The sequence below is a fragment of the Penicillium roqueforti genome, assembly GCF_015533775.1.
Source record: "Penicillium roqueforti strain LCP96 04111 chromosome Unknown scaffold_29, whole genome shotgun sequence".
Classification (NCBI taxonomy): domain Eukaryota; kingdom Fungi; phylum Ascomycota; class Eurotiomycetes; order Eurotiales; family Aspergillaceae; genus Penicillium; species Penicillium roqueforti.
The window spans coordinates 76,183-98,568 of NW_024067593.1; the positions used below are offsets into that span (position 1 = coordinate 76,183).

The 22,386-nt window shown below is 48.5% G+C and overlaps 7 protein-coding genes across 7 annotated transcripts; 3 read left to right on the forward strand and 4 right to left on the reverse strand.

Moving 5' to 3' along the window:
* Nucleotides 1-1,897: 1,897 nt before the first annotated feature.
* Nucleotides 1,898-4,597, reverse strand: LCP9604111_8095 (Rad4 family protein; the record flags this gene model as incomplete). The annotated part of the gene is made up of 1 exon (XM_039076200.1): nucleotides 1,898-4,597. The coding sequence occupies one exon, from the start codon at nucleotides 4,595-4,597 to the stop codon at nucleotides 1,898-1,900; it is 2,700 nt and encodes an 899-aa protein (XP_038925874.1).
* A 229-nt stretch (nucleotides 4,598-4,826) lies between these two features.
* On the forward strand, nucleotides 4,827-5,342 carry LCP9604111_8096 (CoA-binding protein; the record flags this gene model as incomplete). Its single annotated transcript, XM_039076201.1, has 2 exons — nucleotides 4,827-4,911; nucleotides 4,963-5,342. The coding sequence occupies 2 exons, from the start codon at nucleotides 4,827-4,829 to the stop codon at nucleotides 5,340-5,342; spliced, it is 465 nt and encodes a 154-aa protein (XP_038925875.1).
* A 232-nt stretch (nucleotides 5,343-5,574) lies between these two features.
* LCP9604111_8097 (uncharacterized protein) lies at nucleotides 5,575-6,624 on the forward strand (the record flags this gene model as incomplete). Its single annotated transcript, XM_039076202.1, has 1 exon — nucleotides 5,575-6,624. One exon carries the CDS (start codon nucleotides 5,575-5,577, stop codon nucleotides 6,622-6,624), a length of 1,050 nt encoding a protein of 349 aa, XP_038925876.1.
* Nucleotides 6,625-7,112: 488 nt separating this feature from the next.
* On the reverse strand, nucleotides 7,113-8,643 carry LCP9604111_8098 (uncharacterized protein; the record flags this gene model as incomplete). Its single annotated transcript, XM_039076203.1, has 7 exons — nucleotides 7,113-7,358; nucleotides 7,412-7,627; nucleotides 7,685-7,792; nucleotides 7,861-8,160; nucleotides 8,216-8,293; nucleotides 8,359-8,433; nucleotides 8,491-8,643. 7 exons carry the CDS (start codon nucleotides 8,641-8,643, stop codon nucleotides 7,113-7,115), a joined length of 1,176 nt encoding a protein of 391 aa, XP_038925877.1.
* Nucleotides 8,644-11,789: 3,146 nt separating this feature from the next.
* LCP9604111_8099 (3'-5' exonuclease) lies at nucleotides 11,790-12,971 on the reverse strand (the record flags this gene model as incomplete). Its single annotated transcript, XM_039076204.1, has 2 exons — nucleotides 11,790-12,784; nucleotides 12,842-12,971. The coding sequence occupies 2 exons, from the start codon at nucleotides 12,969-12,971 to the stop codon at nucleotides 11,790-11,792; spliced, it is 1,125 nt and encodes a 374-aa protein (XP_038925878.1).
* A 2,911-nt stretch (nucleotides 12,972-15,882) lies between these two features.
* On the forward strand, nucleotides 15,883-16,599 carry LCP9604111_8100 (DJ-1/PfpI family protein; the record flags this gene model as incomplete). The annotated part of the gene is made up of 1 exon (XM_039076207.1): nucleotides 15,883-16,599. One exon carries the CDS (start codon nucleotides 15,883-15,885, stop codon nucleotides 16,597-16,599), a length of 717 nt encoding a protein of 238 aa, XP_038925879.1.
* A 47-nt stretch (nucleotides 16,600-16,646) lies between these two features.
* LCP9604111_8101 (Zn(II)2Cys6 transcription factor domain-containing protein) lies at nucleotides 16,647-21,089 on the reverse strand (the record flags this gene model as incomplete). The annotated part of the gene is made up of 10 exons (XM_039076208.1): nucleotides 16,647-17,389; nucleotides 17,443-17,708; nucleotides 17,765-17,953; nucleotides 18,019-18,591; nucleotides 18,651-18,725; nucleotides 18,777-18,862; nucleotides 19,847-20,189; nucleotides 20,264-20,637; nucleotides 20,708-20,827; nucleotides 20,916-21,089. The coding sequence occupies 10 exons, from the start codon at nucleotides 21,087-21,089 to the stop codon at nucleotides 16,647-16,649; spliced, it is 2,943 nt and encodes a 980-aa protein (XP_038925880.1).
* Between the last annotated feature and the right edge of the window lie 1,297 nt (nucleotides 21,090-22,386).

The window sequence follows — 22,386 nt, forward strand, 5'->3', positions numbered from 1 at the left end:
TCAACTTGTAGGCATGGGCAGGTTAGGCGCAACTCTGCCTAGGCTGCTACGCATTAGGCAGCAACTGCGAGGCCTTTTTCTTCATCTAGCGGGGGGAAAATGACGATTTTCTTCAAACCTCTCACACATCCACTTAATAAATATGTCTGCCACTCCCTATTTCAGCAGTGTCACCTCCTAATCCACCTTCAGAGCTCGCTTTCAAGCCGAAAATGGAAAGACCTTTTCAGAGCTGAATCATGTGGCTGCCAGTTCCTGGGGTCGGGCTCATTTGCTCGCATGTCGCGTGGTCAGGCGTGAGCCGTTGCACAATCTGCTTCCCATCCTATCAGGATATATGCCTTCGACAATGCGGCCTTTCCCGAATGAAATTACATCGTTCTTGGAAGGACCCGACCTGGCACTTCTGGCTGGCAGCGAGCACAACTTGGTGCTAAATACTGGTTACGGAATCGCTGAAGGACAAATCTGGGCAGCAATGGCCCAATTCAGAGGGAACCAAGACCGGCGCGTGCAGGGCCTATCTATTACCCAGGAAGGAAATGAGAGCGAGCTTGCAAGAAGGCAGTCCTCGCGTGTCAGACGAGAAATAGACCAGTCAGACTTCACCAATTCCGGCGAAATCCAGATTGGCTCCACGCATAGTAGCCGTAGCTCACACAGTTCCGAAGATTCATCTTTAGGATATCTCGACCTTGATGCACAGCATCAAGGTATAACACCAGAAGATGACACTCTGCGACTTGCGTCATGTGTGATTAGACATATCTTATACTTCGCTCCCCTCAACATCCAGCGCCAAGGTCCACTATTGTCGAGTTCCGAGACGCTAAGACACGGGTTGCCGCCACTACAATAACTAACCGCCGGCAGATAGTGGCCATTGACGATGGTGGCCTTTGTTTGCGACGCCAAAAATCAGACGGAGGTTTTATGCTTGTAGACAATCATGTCGCGATATTGGAAGCGAAGACGCAATTCCAGAGTCTTCGAAATGAGAAACCTGTTATCTCCGATAAAAGCCTTGCGCAGATGGTTTGCGAAGGGCTGGTGACCAGAGCCAGCAACACTGACATGAGTGAGATTCCTACACATCGAAAGCCTCAATGTCTTCGCTATGAACATTATTCATTCGAACTATGTACTAACGACCTCGGCAGTGTTGTAATCATCCATGCGACACAGCACTACATGTGTTTCCTCCATTTGGAAATCAGTTATGAGTATATGGAGACTTTTGATGGTCCCACACCTACACATATGTTATATGTGAGCTCGACGCCCTGGTTTGATCTCAGCCAAAAAGGCGGAAGGAAGAACGTCTTGGCCAATTGGTGTGGAATTATGTATCGGGCGATATCCGAATAGGAGCTATCCATGTATGGCTTTGCACTCTTTCCTAACGTGACCCTAGGCTGGGATCAGACGATGGTTGGATAGTAGGGAATATTTGACCCCGAGTTAACTATTTTTGTTGCGCTCCGTATTTTTAACAATTTGGTTTATTTGATTTCTATGCTATGTATACCAAGCCAAGCGACTTGAAAAGTTTGCTAGTTTCAAGGTAGGATGAATTACGGGCTACTACAGTGTAAAAGCCATATGGTCTTGCGAATGAAAGAACTAGCGTTCGTGAAGGTGGTAATAGAGACGGTAAGGCAGTTTCCAATAAGAGAGTTATGATCTGGTGGCATATTTAGTCGTAATGAACATTGGAAAAGTAGTCGTATGACTATATCTGAGATCTATAACGTAAAATAGACTTGCTTTGGTGGGAGTATCCTCGAATTCTGTGACAAAATCTATTTGCATGGGAAGGCATTCCGACCAGTTCGTACGGAGTAGAAACACAACCCAACCCCAGCAATATGGATGGTGCGTACATACATTGATTCCATTAACGCCCTCGCGTTCGTCGTGTCGAGCGAGGAACGTATTCAGGTTCTGCTTCCTCCTCGCCATTATTATCCACCTCGTTATCTGAACCCGATGAGATAGACACCGGCGGGGACTCCGAAGGAGGTCCAGATTCGAATGGCTCGTTGTCATCCGGGTCATAATCGGTGTGAGACGGACCTGCAGGACTCTGCTGCTGATCATGGTGCTCGACGATCAACCCATCGTCTGCGGCATCTTCATGACCAGGAAGAAGAAAGCCACCACCATGATCAATCGCGTTATATGACGACTCCCTGTCAGGCATTTCTTGATCGCCATCATCTTCCGATTCCTCCTCCCGCTTTTTCTTCTCCACAGCGAAGGGATTATGCGAATCGCGCTCCCTATCAGCATCTGGATCTCCACCTCCATACTCATCTCTCACACGCTCCATAATCCGTAACCCAAATAGAAACTTCCTCCACGTCTGCAGGATCTTCTTCTCTGCCTTCAGCTCCTCCCTCTTCCTCTTCTCCTCAGCTTCAACCTTCCAAGCATCCCTAAGTAAACCCTCGTTCTCGGCCGCAACAACAACACCCTGAATAACCGGTACAGCCATCTTTGACCCAAACTCGAACCCCGTCACTGCCTCCGCATAGTCAATTCCAAGCTTCTTGCATACTCGCACGGTACCAGGTAAGGGGACATGGGCCGCGCCCTCGGGCACCATACTCGGCACGAAACAGTCAATGTTACCATATTCGTTCTTGGGGATGCGGCCGTCCTGAATAGGCGGCGGGATGATGTACTCTGTCTGGTCGCGTGCGTACAAACCCTGTAGGGGTTTCTCGCCGGTCTGGCGGTGCAGTTCGTCGACTTCACGTTTGCGTATGAGGGTCACGGCGCGGATGGGCACGCGCTTGAGCGCTACCGCGCCCGGTCTCGGCTTGCGGCCTTCTTTGTGCCAGCTTTCAGCGGACAGGCATTTTAGCACGTCTGCTCGTCGGAAGACGGGTTCTTCTTTGGCCCGCACGCCTTTTCCAGCGATGAAGGTTCGGACGGGCTCGGCGCCGGGGCGGAGGGCTTCTTCGCGGCGGAGGAAGCGCTCTAGCACGAACTCGGTGGAGGTCCGGAGGCTTTGGAGAGTATCGGCTGTTTGAGCTGTTTTCTTCTTTTCGGGTTGGTTAGGTTGTAAATCTCGGGTTTCTTCGAGTTTGTCGACTGCGGTTTTGCTCTTGCGGGCTCGCTGGTACCCGCGCATTACCATCCCGAACCAGTCAAAGGCAATGTAGTGCCCGCGCTGGCCTACGGGTACTTTTTCCAAGGGCATTCGGAAGCCTTTTGTTTTACCAGGCCAGGTCCGCCGTCGGAGGTATCTTGTTGTGACCTCTTTAGCAGTACCATCGGACGAGTGGGCGACAACATAGCATATGACTTGTTTGGCCCGGTCTGCTTTTGCACCGCGTGGTTCGAAGTTTGCTTGTAGATCTGTATCTGCAAATGGCGCCACGGGGTTGGAAAGTACAAGCGGGTCGACAGATATGATCTCATTCGTGACGGGCGAGGCAACTTCGGTCCAATAGATAGGAAATGGCAGATCCGCATCGAATTGCTTACGCTTCTTCGCTGGTACTTTGTTTTCAGCGTCAGTCTCAGGCTCGGATCCTTCCGACTCCTCTTCATCCCCGGGGTCCTTATCTGCCTTGGAAGGTGTGAGAGGTGTGTAGGTCTCTCCTTTGGTCCAGCCAAAGCCCAACGGTTGTAGACTAGCCACCAGTCTGGCCTCAATGCCTAGAGCACGAACGAGAGCCGTGAAGAGCTGTGCGCCGACGTCCCGCGAGCCCTGCATACGCTCGGCGGTCGCGCGGAACTCATCCAGGTTGGCGATACGCTCACCATGACGCTCCGGGTCATGCTCCTCCTCGCGGAAGTCGGTGATTGCAGTTTCAAGGGCAGATACCGGCCGATATCCATACTTTCGCAATCCTGGCGCCGTGATACGAAACTGTTTCCTCCAGTATGCGACCAGCACCTTCATCAATATGATAATTGGATCACCACGGCTCATATCCGGCTGGCCTGGTTCCAGTCGCTCGGACTCATCACTCCAGTCTTTATTCTTCTTGGCCTTTTTGCCTTTCTTTTTACTCTTCGGTTCGGGTTTCGGCTCTGGAAGTTCTAGGCCCGACGCTATACGCCATTTCTTGACTTCCTTCTGAATCCCTTCCGGTAGCTTTTTGCGCAGGATCTCATGCACTTTCGAATCGTTGCTCCAGGAATTGCGGATGGCGTTGTGGAAAAGCAAGCATTGGACATGCATACAGTGCGTCTGGATTCGGATTTGGCGCTCAATTTTACTAGGCCCTTTCTTGCCCTCCAGAAGATCAGACACATGTGTCTCATTTTGGTCCAGAGTCAACTCTAGATCCTGTAGCTCCGGGGCCGCGACAGGTCTAGTGACGCTGGTCTTTGTGTCTATCGCATCCTCCCAGTCAATATCCTCTTCTTCATCTTCGGATTCTTCGGACGCAGAGGCATTTTCCTTGAGGAGACCTTCAGGTGCATCGCTCAAAGAGTTGGAGTCGGAGTCGGAATCGGAGAGGTGGAACGGAGCTTGGGGAGCTTGGGGAGGAGCTTGAGAATTATCGGGCCGGGCCTGGCGCTTGGCCGGGGGCGGGTCCTCGGAGGATACGCGCTTGCGGGGGAGAAATGGTGGCATAAATTGTACGAATGAATGTGAAGATGAGAAATAAGGAAGTTCGCCGAATGTCGGAGATGGGAGATGAAGGGATAGTCGTCATCGGCCGAGGTTGCAATCGCTTGACTTATTTCCTGCAACTTGCAACCTGCAACTTTCCTACTTAGCTACCGTTTCCAACTTAACAAAACTATTTGACTCTTCAAGAACATAAATCAATTCCTTCTATCGGATTATCATTCAAAGCACAATGTCAGCAGTCAAGCGATTCTTCTCTTCCCCCCGCTTTGCGGTGGCGGGGGCCAGCAATGACACTCACAAGTTCGGATACAAGAGTAGGGCAACACGCTCTGTTGGCATTTGGATAGAGAACTAAATAATTACAGTCCTGGCCTGGTATCATGAACACTCTCTACCGGTGACACCGCTGAATCCGCGAGCAGCGCAAATCAACCTCCCCTCGCGTGCTTATGATACAGTCCCGTCGCCGGCCGGTTTGCCATCGCCGGCGCAGACTTCTCTCTCAGTTGTGACTCCCCCGATTGTGACCCTTCAGTTGCTGAAGGAAGCGCACTCGGTGGGGATCCCTGCAGTCTGGTTGCAACCTGGCACCTTTGATGAGGAAGTGCTGGACTACGCCCAGAGTCACTTTGAGGCGGTGATTGCGGGCGATGGAGGACGGGGCAGCGAGGGATGGTGTGTGTTAGTTGATGGTGATGAGGGCTTGGAGGCAGCTGGAATACAATGGACCAGCCAGCGATTGTAATTTCCAAATGGATCTGATATATGAGGTCATGTAGGGGGTTTAAATAGTGCGAGACAAAGAAGTGACTTGTAAGGAAAACACTAATTGCCGCCACGGCCAACATCCAACCTCTCGCTTTTTTTTTCTTCTTCAGAAATTCTTCTTTTTTCTCCGATTTCGATCTTTTGATCTTTTGATCTTTTGATCTTTTGATCTTGGATCTATTTTGTCTTTATCCCTTCTTTCATTCAAAATGCCAGACATGCACGCTGTCTTCAACTCTCCTAGACTCGACCTCTCAAATGCACCCTCCCAGCTATTCAAAGTGCCAGCCTCAACGGCTTCCACGTCGCTTTATTCTCTCTCGGTCAGTCGCAAGCGACCACGTCGTAACACAGAGAAACATTCGGCACATAATGAGTCCAATTTTACCGGGTCTCCGATGATCCAACCCAACTACCGCTCAGTAAGCGTAAGCGGAGGCAACGACTTGCACGCTTCGGCTGAGCTAGATTACCGTCCAAACCGATACCGCGAATCCTTCCTCCCACCCTCATTCGATTCCAGCGACGAGTCAGCAAACCTAGCAGACTACAACGGCAGTCGCAAGCGCAGCCGCCGTGACTCTGGCATCATATCCGCAGGCCCCGACAGCCCCAGCACCACACCCACAGGCTGGGGCCAGACCGTGATCAAAGCCGTGAGCAAAGTCCTCGATCTATGCTGGACGGGCGCATTCCGAGGGTTTTACGCAGGAGGAGGCCAGGGCTACGACATGTCATCCAGCCCAGCAACAACTCTCGAATCCAGCTGGCTGCCCCCAACCAGCCCATCCGCCGAGAAAGATATGTACAGCCCGAGCACGTTTTGCTCGACACCAGTGCCCGGTCAATATCCAGACGACGAGGTTGACCCGAGCTGGGTGGTGGTCCCCGGGAGCTCGGATGCATTCGCGGGCAGCGAGCTTGCTAGCCCGTCACTCCGCACACGACGCGCTTTTCGGGCATCGAGTCCTCGTCGGAAATCCGCTGTTATGCCCCGGCTCACTAAACGGACTGCGTATTCCGTCGGACCCCACTCGCCTACTAAGGGACAGGGGGGCCTGCCATCCCCTCGGTTGAAGGATGCCCCCGTGTCTGCCGATATACAGCGACAGGCTGCTAAGATGCGCCGCAAGGAACGAGAAGAAGATGCCAGTCTCCAGCGATTGAATAAGCAGTTGCAGGCGATGATCCGCGAAGGGAAGGAGGCGTTGGGCACGACGGTGGTAGTAGACGATGTGGACATGTATGACTCTGATTAGGCTGCGATTCGCCTTTCCGAGCATCTTTTTCCATCTCGAGTGGTATGGCTGTTTTTGATTTCATCGCGTGTAACGACCTGATACCCCCAAGGGCGCTCTTTAACTGGGTGGTCCGGACCGGAAACCCCGGTTTTGATTTGGCTACGATTAACGATTTTGTCTTTGATTTTTGCTTGCGCTTCTTGCAGCTTCGTCTGTCTGTCTCATTACGTGGCAGGGCTTGGGTTTTCCTGCGGATTTCTATGCCCAGACTTCAAAATTGCCTGTGTTTTTACACTGAAGCTTCGCTTTATGATCGAATCAAGGAAAGCATTTGACATTGTTTGGAAGAATAAATGACAACTCAAAAACTGAACAACTGAATAGCATTACCGATTGCACATCCCCAATGTCGGTCGACTAGTCCAACGAACTAATTTCATAAAATCCTCGCCACAATTTGATCGAGAAGAACTAAAACACACGCAATTGTGCCGCATATAGCTTACTCAGAAGGCAGCACCAGAGGCCTGCTTCTGCTCACCAGCAAGACCAGGGCCAGAGTGAGGACCAGCACCAGACGCAGGGTCAGGGGGACCCGCAACAGAACCATCACCGATCTTAGAAGGGGAGCTGGAACCAGGCTTGGCCATAGCACCACCAGAAAGGAAATTAGTTACTTTTCCCAAAGCACCACCCTCGAGAAGAACACCAGCAAGGGTGGAGCCCTCGATGGGAGCTTGGTCACGACGCATCTAAACGAAGGTTAGCTTGGTGAGCTGTTTCTCTGCTAGTAGGTGGCACATACGGGCAAAAGGCCAAGGCCGTGGTGAGCGTTGCCCTTGAGAGCACCGAGGCCATCCTTGCCCATTAATCCGCCGAGGAGGCCGCCTGAGCTCTCGCTCGGCTTTGCTGCCTGTTCTGCAGCTGTCTTCTTGGCACCTTGCTTAGTCTCGTTCGCATTCGGCGCAGCAGAGTCCAGTTGCTCCAACTCCTCGGCGCGCTTGTGGCTCTTGGTAACGGGCTATTTGGACTATTAGCGCTTGTGTACCTCAAAAGTGTGGCCTGGGATAGAACTTACACCACTGCTAGTCAAAGACTGCAGGACACCGAAGATTCCCTTGGAATGGCCCGCCTGGCGGGTATCGAGCTGCTTGGCAGGGGTTCCGCTCTTCTGTTTATCCTGGTCCTGTGTTAGGTCAGCTTTCTTTTCCTGGTTCTAGGGACTGCTTCAATGCCTGATAACGCATGTCATACATTCACGAGGAGATTTCCGACGATGGGAATACCCCTGAGGCTGCTTTCCAGTTCGTCCTCCAAGCCTTTTCCTCCGTTCTGACCGGCATTTTGACCTCCGTTCTGGCCCTCGTTCTGGCCTTTGTTTTCATCGTGGTTTTGGCCAGCATTCTGTCCCTGATTCTGACCAGCGTTCTGACCTGAGTTCTGGCCTGCGTTCTGGCCCGCGTTCTCGCCCTCATTTTGCCCGGCATTCTGGCCATAGTTCTGATCGACGCCTCGGCGCTTGTTCATGCCATTCTCGCCACCAGTGTGTGTGTGCTAGTGTTCCGTCAATATCATGTCCCTTAAATGACTGCTGGCTGAAGATACATACCTTTCCGAACAGCCCTCCGATGATTGGCAGGCCACTAATACCATCTTTCCCGATATCTCGGCGCTGGTTCTGCTTGTCCTATTAGGGGGTCTCGGTTAATACTCTATTGTCTATCTCTATTCGAGAGAGAAGGGTAAACTAACGTTGCCAAGAAGCTTTCCAATAACCGGAAGCTCGTCGATCAGGTTATGGTGCTCATCGCGCTTGGCATCCTGCTTCTGTTCGATTGCTGTCAGTTCCTTTTCTTCCACTCTTTATCGACTAAAAGCACATACCCCTGCGAGCATAGGTCCAAGAAGAGGAATATCCCCAATGATATTCTTGTGCTCAACCGAACCCTGCGCCTCGGCACGCCCGGTAAGCTGCGCAACGGGGGCCGCCAAGCTGACGGCCGCAAAGAGTGTGAGGGCGTAAGTAGTCTTAACCATTGTGTCGGCTGTAGACCTGTATCGCAAGTATCAAGGTGAAAGAAAGGAAGTGTCGGCGAGCGACGGAGCTGGATTTGTAAATAAAAAACAAAGAAGGGATATTAATGAACGTCTGAGGGAATGCCAGTCACCTCGGGGGATTTCAGACTTTCTATAATCGTTCTAGCACGGATCGTCTTCGCATTCTGTCAGAACTGAGATATGAAGGGGTGTTGTCGCGGCCTGCTCCAATATCAACACCCCTCGCGGCGAATCCTGTAGCTTCTTTCGCCGCTCTGACAGTGTGGCTGGATTCTTTTCTCCTTCAACAGGAATGCACCGATGCTTGATTTCGACAAATCTCCCCGTCGATCATGGGTTCACCTCCCTGCTATGCAAGGGATGACCCTGGCTAATCGTGGGAGACGATGTAGGATCCAAGACCTGCACTGCTAGTGCTTCTGCCCTGGACATTTAATCCCGCGAGCTTCTTTCCGGGTGGTTGATTGGTGGTAGGCAATACGCCCTGCTTAAGGGGTTGTAGTTTGTTCCTGGGAGACATCCTGCCTCCTGCTTGGGATCTCATCGATTTGTTTACTGCCACTGGTAATGATCGGTCGGAGCGCCCGTATATATGTAAACTCCACCTCAACCTTTGGTTGGTATTTACAGACCGCGATCTACATAAGCACTGTATGTTGGTTATAAGGTATTTTGTGTTCTTCTTTGTTATGCATATATCTCATCATCTTCTACACAAGGCGGCCAATTGGCCTAGTGGTAAGGCATCCGTTTCCGGTGCGGGAGATCGTAGGTTCGAATCCTGCATTGGTCGTTATCTTTTTTTTTCTCCCTATTATCTGACTGATGGGACTTTTATTATTATCTTTGGGGCCTTTTGTTCATCCTCATATGGCAGATTCGTACATTTAACGAAAACTCTCAGCGGAGTGAGTATCTATCTATACCTTTATAGAAAACCTAAAAGCTACCAAAAGTACAACTGAGGGAGGCATTAATAATAGGACTGTACCATCGCTTGTCTTCCGCTGACACTACTTCAGGGAGACTGTCATTAGCATTAGATCAATCGCAACCTAGTAGGCTCAGTCATGGAGTCTAAGATCATCTTCGGTTAGCAATCCGGAGTGACGGAGATGTAGGTATTAGATTCTAGGACACTTTCACTATGCACAAACCGGACTAGAATCGTCTTGATTTCTTTAGGGACATAAAAGTGCGACTATTAACGGAGCGGCTGCATATGTTTGAAAGACCACTATATATTTAAACATTCGGCTGACTGTGCACTATACTAGACCGACTGTTTTTCTCACCTCAAAAGCGTCTCTAATGAGGAGAGAAACATGACCTGCCTCTTGACGTCTAAGAAGGGTTAAAATCGTGTGAGGGTATATTTAAGTAGCCCAGGGGACATCAAAAATCGACTGTGGAGCGATTGGCTTCTCGCGCTCCTTCTTTCCGCCATATCGGTGATCATCCAGGGATCTGGCTTTTCGAAGACGACATAGTGGTTCTCAATACTTGTCGATAATGGAGTCAACCCCGCTACCTAGATATGAATTCATTTTGCCATGTCAGAGAAGGCAAGCATACCAAGGAATAGTAAGAATTTGTCGCTGTCCCCTCCACTTTCTTTTTCTTTACCCCAAGCTAGTGGGGGGCAATCTCCTAGTTTCCATAATTTCGCACGAAGTGCTTCAAGTTGACACTGCACCTTTGTGTTTCCACGCTAAGCACGGAAAGAAATCATTTGAATGCAATCCGCCTCAGAACAGTTGATTTCAAGGGGTAGATGATGCTGAGTTATGTGTGCCATCATGTACCATGCACTAGCGGGCCCAGCAGCTATACGTTCCCGGGGGGTTCTTCGCGCCTGTGACATACTTTCCACATGATACTTATCTTTACCAGACTCATTTCGATCTTGTTTGGCGCTGTATACTGGTTTTACATCTGCTTGAAAAGCTTGATGCTTGATTTGACACTGCGGGGAGTCTGGAAGAGGATCATCTGATACGTGATTGAGCTGGCCCGTGCAAGCCGAGACCATATGCATCGCATCTTCGATAAGCTCCGCTATATGTTTTGTGAGATCTTGACTGCCTCCCTCTTGAAGCTGCAGATGGCCGTCAAATTGTGGAGTTGAGTTCCAAAAGAGCAGGCCAATGAAAAGCTGGTCCTCCGAGTCTTTGTCTCTTTGGAGCCATTGCCCACAGGCGTAAGCTAATTCAGAGCTAGAAACTTTTCCATTGACGGGTCTAGAAAACGCGCTTCCCCATTTGGCTTCGAAACCAGATTTCTCGTCTAGCTGAGAAGCAGATAGAGCTGCTGGAAACTGGAAGGAGATCAGTTCGAGGTGACATGAGTCAGGAATTTCGATGTGCAAATCAATTTGGACGCAACGATTAGAGGCTTGGGAGATATATCCCAACATCATGCTGAAGCCAAGAGAATACTGAAATAGTTTCCAGCCAAAGACGCTTTCCCACTGGATCAATACGATAATCTGCTGACATGGCGAGACATCGTTCACTGATGACCAATAGAGTCTTTGAAAACCAGGGATAGTCGAAACAAAGCGTAAAGACTTCTGCCAGAGTGTTGATGCGCGCTGTGATGCGTCGAAGACGTCGACCTCGGGGTGGAAAGTAAATTGAAGAATCCCAAGGACCGGATCATCGGGAAGTTCGTCGAGTTTTGGCTGAAGAGTATGGTAGGTCATGAAAGCGAGGTATGACTTGCACGTACTCTGAATGAATGCCAATCATTGTAATGCCTGTAACTATTCGGGAGTTCCCAGCTGCGCGTCTCAGGTCCGGACTCGGCGAAGTTGGCGGTGAAGGCGTCAATCACTAGCACCGCCCTCGAGGTTTCGCTCGTCTTAGTTCACTTTTCCTAACTATATAAGAGAAATAAATAATAGTAGCGCTCACTCATGGTACGTAGATAGGATTGGCCAATCTTGACAGCTATAAATTGTTCGCGACACATAGGTCGCTATAGTGACAGATGTACCGGATGATGCCTGGCACTCGGGAAATGGTTCCAAAATCAATCAACGACATAAAGTAAAGTGGCAGAGGAGGGAAGGAATGACTAAAAATGGTGCATATTTCAGGAAATCCATGAGCGCAATTCCAGGATCAATCAGACCAAGAGTCATATCCTTTGGACCATTCAAACTCCTCCGCGGAATCCCACCATCGAAAATCTTCGGGGACATCGTCGAATACTGTATTATGTTCCCAAATTGGAGTATACTGGGTGGCAGGAAACTTGCCCTTGGACTTGCTTTTAGCATATTTTTGTCGGCTCTGTGTGAGCTTGTTCTCTTCCTGGAGTCGAGCTTTTTCCGCCCATACTTTAAGATCCTCCGGGTTCCTGATACACCAGATGACGACATCTCGTGCTGCATATGCATCTTCTAAAGCACTATGCCCGCAATCGCTAGTCTGTATGTTCAAGCCCAAAAAGTCCTTCGCAAGTGTTTTCAACGCCCAGTTGCGGGTCAATGGCTTCGTTGATGGAATGGAAGGGTAGACAGTCTCAGCAGTCAATATCGCAGAATCAACAACTTTTGCATGAGATATGCCTAGTACTTCAAGATCGTACTGGAGAGAATGACCAACCAACACGGTCGAATCGTCCATAAACTCCCACAATTTATCGCGTGCCTCTCGCCAGGTTCCGAATGCTGCACCACAGGCAACGGCGCTAGTCATAATGGCCTGCGTCACGCCAGTGAACTTGTATCTCCAGTCAAGCACCTCCTCGGATGGATTCACATAGCGACTGATAAGCACTTCGCCGGTCAAAAAGTCGATCGCACTGAGAAAAGCGAGTGTTTGGCGACCGTTTCTCACTCCGACCATCTCACAGTCAAGGGCGATGGCACAAACAGTGCCCGCAGCTTGTAGCTCCGTGCTAGGTGTCTCTCGAAATTGATAGGTTGGAATTGATCCTTTGCGTGGGCTTTTCTTGTTTCTGATGGTTGTGGGACCTATGATATATCCTTCCGTCTCAAGACGATTGCATGAATGGCACCTCGAACGTAGATATCGCAAGATGAGATCCTGCTCCAGAAGGTCCATATATGCTGGATAAGCCGCAGTGCTAGATGCAACACATGGTAGAGCTTCTGTTGGAATGAATATAAGCCTCGGATTACTCAGTGGGTAGATACGAGGTTCCTTACCTAGTATAGGGCCTTCGTTGATGTTTAGTGCTGGCATAGAAGCCAGTAAATCATGTAACAAATGACCACCTGGAATTTCCGGTCCCTGCTCGATGAGTCTCGAGGGCTCATCGGGGACAACTGTGGGCATAGATATCGACCGCACAACGGGTGTCACCGCTGCGCTTGATAGTACACTTGGCGGTGATATCTGGTGAACATCGTTTGCTCTACCCGGCGAGGCTGTCTTGGTATAATAGCTTTGGTAATGTTGTATAATCGCCGTCTCATCCTGAAAGATTTTTTCGCAAATAGGACACTGGAGAGAGTGACGCTTCTTTTGGAAATGATTTCTAGCACCAACCAAACTCCGAAAATTCCCCCTCTCACACCCAGGACAGTAAAGCCGAATAGAATTTTTTTTAACCATGTTTATAACATTGAAGCTGGTCGGAATGCTAACCATACGTAGATGCCGCGTGAAGAACAGATGTAGTTGTAGAGAGATTTATTTGTCTGCCCAACCTTTAGTCTGGCGCCCAAGGCATACACGTAGTCAAATTCATGCATGCTGCGCTTAGAAACTATTGGCAAGTACAGGGGTTTTCGAACTACGCTGCGGCGCGCTGCTTCTCCACAACTCCTGCGCGACCATGCATTTTCATTATCTCAGTCTGCTCTATAGGTGGCAAAGCCACTAGCTGAAAGCTATTCCACGCAGGGGTTATTTTTAGGTACTGAGACTGCTTAAGGTGCAATATCTTTTATCCTAGTACTGTTTTGCTCTCACTTCGCTAGGTCACCAACGTAGTATTTTATTTGGAATGATTGGCTCTCGGAGGCTCACTGGTTGCTGCCCTCAACTTAATGCTTATAGGAACAGCAACACTTAGACTTGCTGAAGTACGATCAAGAAACATACAACCTACTAGGAAACCGATGTATATCCCGGCTTACAATATATAACTATGTCGTTGATTGTTGCTGGCATCGGGACTAAAGGAGTAAAAACTGGAGAATGTACGATTACTGAGTTAAAAAAATGTCGCCCCTCAATGGAGTAGTTCCAATAAAACGCGTTCTAAGTTCACCAATCAGAATCTTGAATGTAGATAAAAATGACACGAAGACAAAACACCCGATAGTGAAGTTTAGTCTTAAATCAGACATGGTATAAATCTAGCATATACTCCAAAGAGGCGCCATTGATATGTCGATAATCAGTTTCTGGGAATGGCTGCAGCCCAAAAGCGATCCTGTTCGAATTGACATGTCTTTGTAAGTTGCCTAAGGCAGGCACATCGAAGGAATCTATGGTTTCGATATCTTGAGGACAATCTCGTTCTGGAAGCAGCCCAAGAGCTAGATCAGAGCTGGTTCCAGTCAACGAGTACCCACTGGCATCGATAATGATATCAAGAAGATATGGTAACTGGCACATTCGTACCAAGACCTGTCTCCATGTTCCAGAATTCAATTTAACAAGCGAGAAATTGATATAGCGTATACTGTGGATAGATTGGTTGATAAGTGAGAGAAGATTATTGCATGAAATAGAAACTCCCCCCAGATCAAGACACCGTAGGCAGAGAGAGGATGGAAAGGCGAGAAAGTCAATATCCAGAACGTCGAGACTATGTATTGCGAGCGATTGGAGATTTGGCGCAATTTCAATCATCCGTAACATTCGGGTGGCATAAACGTTGTTCGGGAGTGCAGCATTTTCTGGCGAAACTGGTTTCAACCAGTACCTTTGGTCCCGCGTATTTGTATATTCACAGGAATATAATCCAAGATGTCGAAGACTTTGCGTGACATCCTCGATAGGGATCTGCACCGAACTGGTCTGGGTCGGGAAGAAACGTCCGAAATCATAGGTTAGGGGGAATTTCAACTCCAGTTCTCTCAAATTTGAAAGCGGCACGTAACGTAAAGTCGAAGAAACCGCATCCATATAGGCCCTTCTCTGCTCTTGTGAAAGGCCCAGGGGTGGTTCGTGAAATTCAAGCGCCGCGAGGTTGAAGAACTTGATCAAACAAGATGACAGGCATCCAAAGAGGTCTTCGATATACAATGCGGCGGTATACGCGGTAGATTCCGAGCCCGTCTCTTGAAACCCGAAATCAATCTGACGAACATACACAGCGTAGGGGCTTTTTGATAGTTTCATAAGTCGTTCAAGATGTGGGGGTCCTCTACAGGCGCTGTATCTCGCATCAATGTGCCGGAACAACCAGGATGCGGCACTGTGACAGAAAGCTTTGTTGACAAGACGCAGATTCCCTAAGTCTTTTCGACTCCTCCAGTAAGGTACCGAGTAATGCTTTGCAGCGTCCCACAGATATAGAGCACGGCCGTCATCGAGCCAGACATAATACGCAATCTGTGTAGATAATTAGCACCGAACCTAAGGCCTTAGGAGCAGAGTGTTTACTTGGTCACATATCTCTAGAGGGATATGCATTTTTGTGTTAGGCTGTCTTTTAACACTGAGGAGATGGTAGGAAACTTGAAGGGACTGATTGAAAAAAGGGTGTTCGGTTGCTCTATTACCGTTACCCCTCCTTCCAAACGATCACCGCCTACAGGACCTACATTGTATGTTGTACATACTAACAAATCTTTATGAACCGTTTCTTGAAGGTCTAGATCTGCTAGTATGAACAGATCATCTCTGGGATCAAAACTTCCTAGACATAGGGAAACCAAGTCGTAACGAGACAAGATCGATAACTCTTGGATATATACCTTCATAACATTTACTCTAAGCATCTCGATACTCAATTTCGCACTCTAAAGCTCTAGAATCTTCCAATATAGATTTCAAATCCACAAATCACGGACACGGTCCATGAGTTTACCTCGTTGTCCGTGCCAAGACCGTCGACCACGGAGGGCGGAGCCTTCGAGCAATCCCGCTCCGCGATTATGGTATCCCAGAAAATGGCAGCCCTAAAGTATTTAAGTAGCAAAGACAGCCAACACAATTTATTGACTATCAACAAGCAAATCAACAAACAAATCAACTTCTTTTGACATTTGTCTTTGATAAACCTACCAAAATGGCTCCCATCCACGTCGGCGCTCTGCTCTTCAATTACCAGGCGATCGACGTTATCGGACCATTCGATGTACTCAATTCCGCGAGTAAGGCGCTCCTCCAGGCTATCAGTTTCTTCAACCCCATCGATCCGAACCTTATAGCAAAGGCACCCGAATTCGTCTTCCACCATATCGCAGAGACCCTGGAGCCGGTGCACCTGCTTACAAGCTCTGTGACAATCATGCCTACGGTCACTGCGGATGACGTCCCGGAATTGGATATTCTCATCGTCGGCGGGGATAGTCCTACGAACAGCAATCTTGCTCCGAAACTGCAGGGCCTTATTCGCCGCCATGTCGCCGCTGGAAAGCTGCTGTTCACGACCTGCACTGGTGCTGGGATTGTCGCAGCCACCGGCGTTCTGGATGGCAAGAGGGCTACGGTCAATAACGTCGAGTACAATTGGCTGAAGAAGAAGTACCCGAATGTCAAGTGGACAAAGGAGAAGAAGTGGATCATTGATGGCAATATCTGGACTGGGAGTGGAGCAGTGGCGGGCATGGATATGGTTGCCCACTGGATCAAAGAGAATTTTGGGCTGGAAATTCTTACTCTCGCGGGCTTGTCGCTTGATTATGAACCGCGGGATGTTGATGGACTTTTCAATGTGCTGCCCCACCGATACGATTCGGCCGGAAATCAGATTTCCACCCATGTCTTTCCGAACGAGATCTGATGTTATTTTGGGCTTGCAGGGTTGAGGTCTGGAGCATGGATAACTTGTCAAAACGCTGTAGCTGATGAACCTGTCATGCTATGAAATGCATCCATCAATAGAATATCACCCCACAGCTTCTCATCTCCTATCTTCTGGACTTCCGTAGCAATGGCGTTTTGTAGTGTAGGCTGATCCGGAGCTTGAGCGATGCGGCGACTCGAATACCGCAACGCAGGGCAGCGGTGCAGCCCTTGAGCAGATGCGGCTGTGTTTTTTGAAGCAAGGTCGTGATGTGCATGGTGACTATCATGAACATGTGCGAGATTCTCTTTTGTCAATGCATAGGAATTCTTCACACTCCCAATGATCTCATGCATCATTGAAAAGAGGCTCTTGGTGGGGATTTGCCTATCTCGCGATGGTTTAATAGCCTGTAGATTAGACAGCAGTGTATCAAGGTATTCCTCTAGATTCACAGTTTCCTGTGCAATCTCCCCGTTCCATTCAGGTACTTCTGGCAGTCCCACAGACAACCTGTAAAGCACAAATATCGTCAAAATAACTTGATACCATGCGGAAATTGGCAAGCTGTTATGCTCCACAGCGGGAATAGTGAAGAACAAATCGAGATACTCCTTGGTAGAGCTGACGCATTTGACCAAGTTGCTGATGACCATTGGGGGTGTGGATAACATGGTGGAATCTTCCTGTGCCTTTGGAGACGGTGGCCTTCTCTGTCCATAGCAATATACCAAGCCCATTTCTTGAATCCGGATCTTGACGGTATGATAGCAGTTGATCAGCAACACTAGGGATTCTCAATCAGCTAATTCAAAAGCCCAGAGCTTGGGATGGTCCTACCCGTGCTGCGAAGATCCGTTGATAGAGACGACCACCATTCCTCTAACCGCGTCGTGAATCGTTCAGCATGAATGTACAGCCGAGTCCCATGAATGCCTTCGGATTGGTAAGTCTCGCAGACTTCCTCGGCGAACTGTAGCACTTTCGTCACTGGGTATATCAAGAGGTCTGTGTCGAATTCTGGCTGTTGTTGCAGGATCATAGCGCATCGAAGCATGGCCTCGTGAAACTGGAGATTATTGGGTTTTCCAGAAGACATTGATATTCTATCCAAATCAGCTCAAGCTCATTGGCGTGTATCTGGCGGGGAATGGCATCTTACATGCTAGACATGTAATAGCAGCCTAGATAAGCACGGCATGCTTCTCGGATATAAGCATCACCTAGCTCAGTTCGTTGCTCAAGCAATTCGGCAGCCTCTTGATCAAGGCGAAGCTCAATGACCATACCGATTCCGATTTGCAAGTACTGGTAGTATTGTGCACTTCCTGGAACAAAGTGGAAATGGTACCTGACATTGGTCAGCTTGCCGGTGCCTCCGATGCCGCGAAGGCAGTATGGAGACTGAAATCTTACCAGGCAAGGTGAACAAGTAATCCCTGGAGCAGATCTAGATCTTTTTCGCCAGCTATGATTACCCGCTGACTGAGAGTCTGCTTAAATTGTCTGATCAGGGCGTCTTGAAGGTGACAGTACTGTGAGGAAGCAGCAGCAACAGCTGCAAGTAATAGGAAGGGGCGGTCCTCAGCCATCGATGCAGCAGTCCAGGCGTATGAAAGCTGCACAAACGGAAAATAGGACGCCATGCCGCGGAACTTGTCTAGAAGATGCTCGAGGACGACAGGACCAAGTCCTAATTCGGTGATCCATGCAGCGTCTATCGCAGTGGCGTCCCAAGACTTTTCTGGGACAACTTCGGTGGTATTCTGCTCTTCGCTCGCCCCTAGGGCTTCGTTCAACTCAGGATCAGCCAGGTACCCTTGGCTCATCCATTCAGATGTTGGGTGTGGGTTGTCGTTGGAATATTCAGGAATTGCAGCCAGCCCACAATCTGGATCAACGGGTGTTTGGACTCCATGAAGGGGTGCGCCAGATTGTGATAGAAGACCAATGATATTGGTGAGCTTGGACTCCAGCTCGGCTAATCTCCTTCATCGCCTGTCAGCAAAAGTGACATCTTGAGGGGAGTACCCTCCACGTCCACTTACGGTTTCGTTCGTTGTGAAGCTCGAGCTCGCTGTTTCGGCTCTGAGAATACGCATTGAGCGTTTGATCTGGCACATCTACTCAAATTAACCAGAGTGTAAGTATACGGTCAGGGATGTGATACCCACTTAGTACAAGGCTGTCCTTCCTCGGGTCGAATACATTTGACCTTAAGGACACGGCATTTTTCGCATGCAAGTGTCACTTTCTTCGGCTGACGAGGTGAGTCCGTCGAGATTGCATTATCCATCGTCAGTCATATATATCAGTGATCTTAATCTCGAAGGCTCAAAAGGATGATGGGCTTGTTGCTCTGATATAGTTTGAGACCCCAAATCATAAGTACTTAAGCTGACAAATCCTCGTCCTCTCCGCCCTGACCTGCCTGTAGACATTCTAGAAAAACAGAGGGCGCATTGAGTGGATTATTAGCTGCTCAGCTGATGCCCACTGCGCGAAACGGATGATTACGTAATACACCAGGGCATCCATGCTCAGTTATACTCAGTGAGAAAAAAGCGGCAGGGGGTAAGCACTAGAAGGGAAAGGGAAATTCGCGCGGTAATGTGCATGAAGCCCTAACAACCCAGCATTCACCCGTAACTGCAGTAACTAAAAAGACGCAAAAATGTATTCCTATAGAAGAATAGCAAAAAGTTGACGACCAATGCAGGATTCGAACCTACGATCTCCCGCACCGGAAACGGATGCCTTACCACTAGGCCAATTGGCCAACCACGATGAGTTGTTATGAAAAGACTCAGCGGCCGGGACATATAAAGCATAGCCATGTTTACCAATTTGAGAGTATGTAGACTAGTTTACGCCTTCGTCTTTTATTAAGTAGATTTTCTCTCCTAGGCTTGCTGTATACCGTAATTAAGAATTCAAGGGCGAAAAAGGAGGCACGTAAACCGATCTATATGCATAGAGATCTTCATCCTTCAGGTTCATACATCTCGTCGAGTATGACTTCCGTTCCAACTTTTATTAAATATGCATCTACTGTACTTTGAGGAAATATATAGCAAAAGGAACTTACTTCATTTCGGGTACCAGCCCTGAAGTCTAGATCTATGCGTTTCAATCTACATAAGCCCCAAATATCCCGATATCAAACCCATCGGACCTACCGCACGGGTGATCTATCAAGTCTTGCTGAACCTCGCGACGAATGAATCTCCCAATGTGAAGTGACCTGTATATTCCCAGGAGCAAGATAGCTCATCTTTGCCATGAAGGGCTGAGTAAGACCGACCAGAGGCATCTCTGGTTCCTCCAGCCCCTTACCCGAAAGGACCGTCGCCTTCCAATACCTCGCAAAGGATGGATCATATATAGAATTATGGGCTGTAGATGGAAGCGCTGGCTTCCTGAACATGCTTTGGATTGCTGGCTCCAGAGTTGGGAGGCAGGCAACAATTATCCCCAGAGGAGGCACGATGCATGAAAGTATTGACTTCCTGGCTGAGCTGTACGTTGTGTCTTCTGGGTCGAGGTCAAACTCGCTTTTCATGCGGATGGCAATAATAGTGATGATTCTAGGGTATTGGTTAGTCATGAGGTCTGTAATATATATATTCGTTGCGTCCAGATACAATCACGGATTACTCACCCCAGCCCTAGCAGTTGGATACAAATCAGTGCAATCTTCTTGGTCTTCGATAACGGTATGCGCCACATCCAGGAAACAGGAAGAATGACAACCAAGAAGCTGAGAGCAGCCTCGCTCGCATTGACACTGGTATGCAACATTTCTCGATCACCGCAATGACCCGGAGTGTCGGCAAGCCATATTCTCTTCGGCGGGGTGCAGAAAAACGCTGTTGCAAAGAAGCTCGCAACCCAGAGAGCTGAACATAGGACCGTGATAATATATGCTAACACGGTCAGAGCTCGCTGACTGAAGTTGTGTACATAATAGTTGAGAATGGACAGCTGAACCAATGCGATCACCGTGACCCAGAGAAGATCACCCGCATATGTAAGCTGATGGTAGGGTTAGTTTAAAAAACATACATCGACAAGAGTCAAATAGATGCCACTCATTGTGACTTACTTCATTAAATTGGACGAAAACCTCAGACCCTCGGACCTGGGCTACCTCTGTGGAATGCAGTCCCATTCCACACAGCACGACCATCATGATTTCCACCACATAGCGACCGACCATCAAGAACTATATGTTTATGGTCAGCTTTGTCGAGATATTGCGGGGAGCCATGGTGCCAACCACTGAGAATAAGCAATGAAATAGATAGCCTTACCGTCGCAACTATAATCAACAAATCATTCAATTGCAGCGACTGGAATCGTCGCGACCATAACCGCAGACCGACAAAAACAAAAACAATACCCAAAAGGACCGACTGGACAGCGATATCTGTCTTTCCCAAGGTATTATGACCTAGGGAGTGAGCCAGTGTGGAGGGAGACGCCATGAGGGAGAAGTTGACGCCGAAGAACCTCGGAAGGGAAGTTTCTGATTTAATCTTAATTTCTAGGACACCATCCGCAAAATATGAACATTCGGACATGAAAATATTGAGGGGCCTAAGTAGCGCACGAGGGCGGGGCAATTATCTCGAGACCAATGCTCGAGGGCAATTACAGCATTTACACACTACAAAGAGTAAGATCGCCAGACTATGAGCAAGGGCCTCCGGAGACTTGATCCCTCTGTCACGCTGGCAAAACGTGGAGAAGTTTCTAGGAGCTTGATCTTGCTTATGGCCGCTGCAGGTTACTAGGATCTCAGATGCAATTACTACTTCATAGTACGACGTACTTTTTCCAATTTAGAATCACACTTTATCTATACTATTGTACAGTTGAAGTACGCATATAGGTAAGGAGTGCCAAGTACTTCCAAGGATTTAACATTAGTATAGGGCTCGAAAACCGAGGTCCCCAATTTATCTCAAACGTCAGTGTTTCATCTTCCGGGAGACACTCCCCACTCGACCTTCCCTTCCCGTGCGGGTCATTCTGTATTCACCGTCTACTGTTTTCATATCTAGTTGGACAATATACATGTATAACCGGGTCCTAGGCAGGCTATACCAATTAGGGCTATGCCGGCCAAACACGTAGTGACTGCCACGAGTTACCTACGTCTCACATCTTGTCCTATGGGATTCCTCGTCGCAGATCCACTTTCCCATTTGCATACTAAAATCCTTGGCTTTTTTTGTTGTTGGGATATTGTTTTTACAAAGCCTGTAGAAATTATAATCCAATGATATTTGAGAAGTATTTTGGGCTTCTAGACTGCTCTACCGCTATTTGAGGTACTTCACATAGTTTACTCTCTCGAAATGTACTTTTCAGTTATACATTCTTTCTTTATTATCTTCTACCTTGCTCAAAAATATGATTAGAATTGATGTACGGAGTATCTATATGTCCATAGCTTAGGTACGGAGTAGTATATTAAGATTCGAGATAAGCTTCATGTTAAACCTTATAAACGTAATCTTATACCCGTGAATATACGGAGGCATGATCTAAGGAGTCAAGCCAATAGCACTCTAACGCTGGGCTTGAACTAATTGAAACTGTCTATTACCAAGTGATGTGCAACCTTACCTAGTCACTTGCTACTATTAATCAACTCACTGTCAACAACATCGCCATGTCATTTCACGTATGAACCGTCCATTATTCAAGACATCCTTATGATCCGTGTGTAGTATATTGTCTGTCCAACGCAATAGAAATGACCCTCCCCACAGAGAA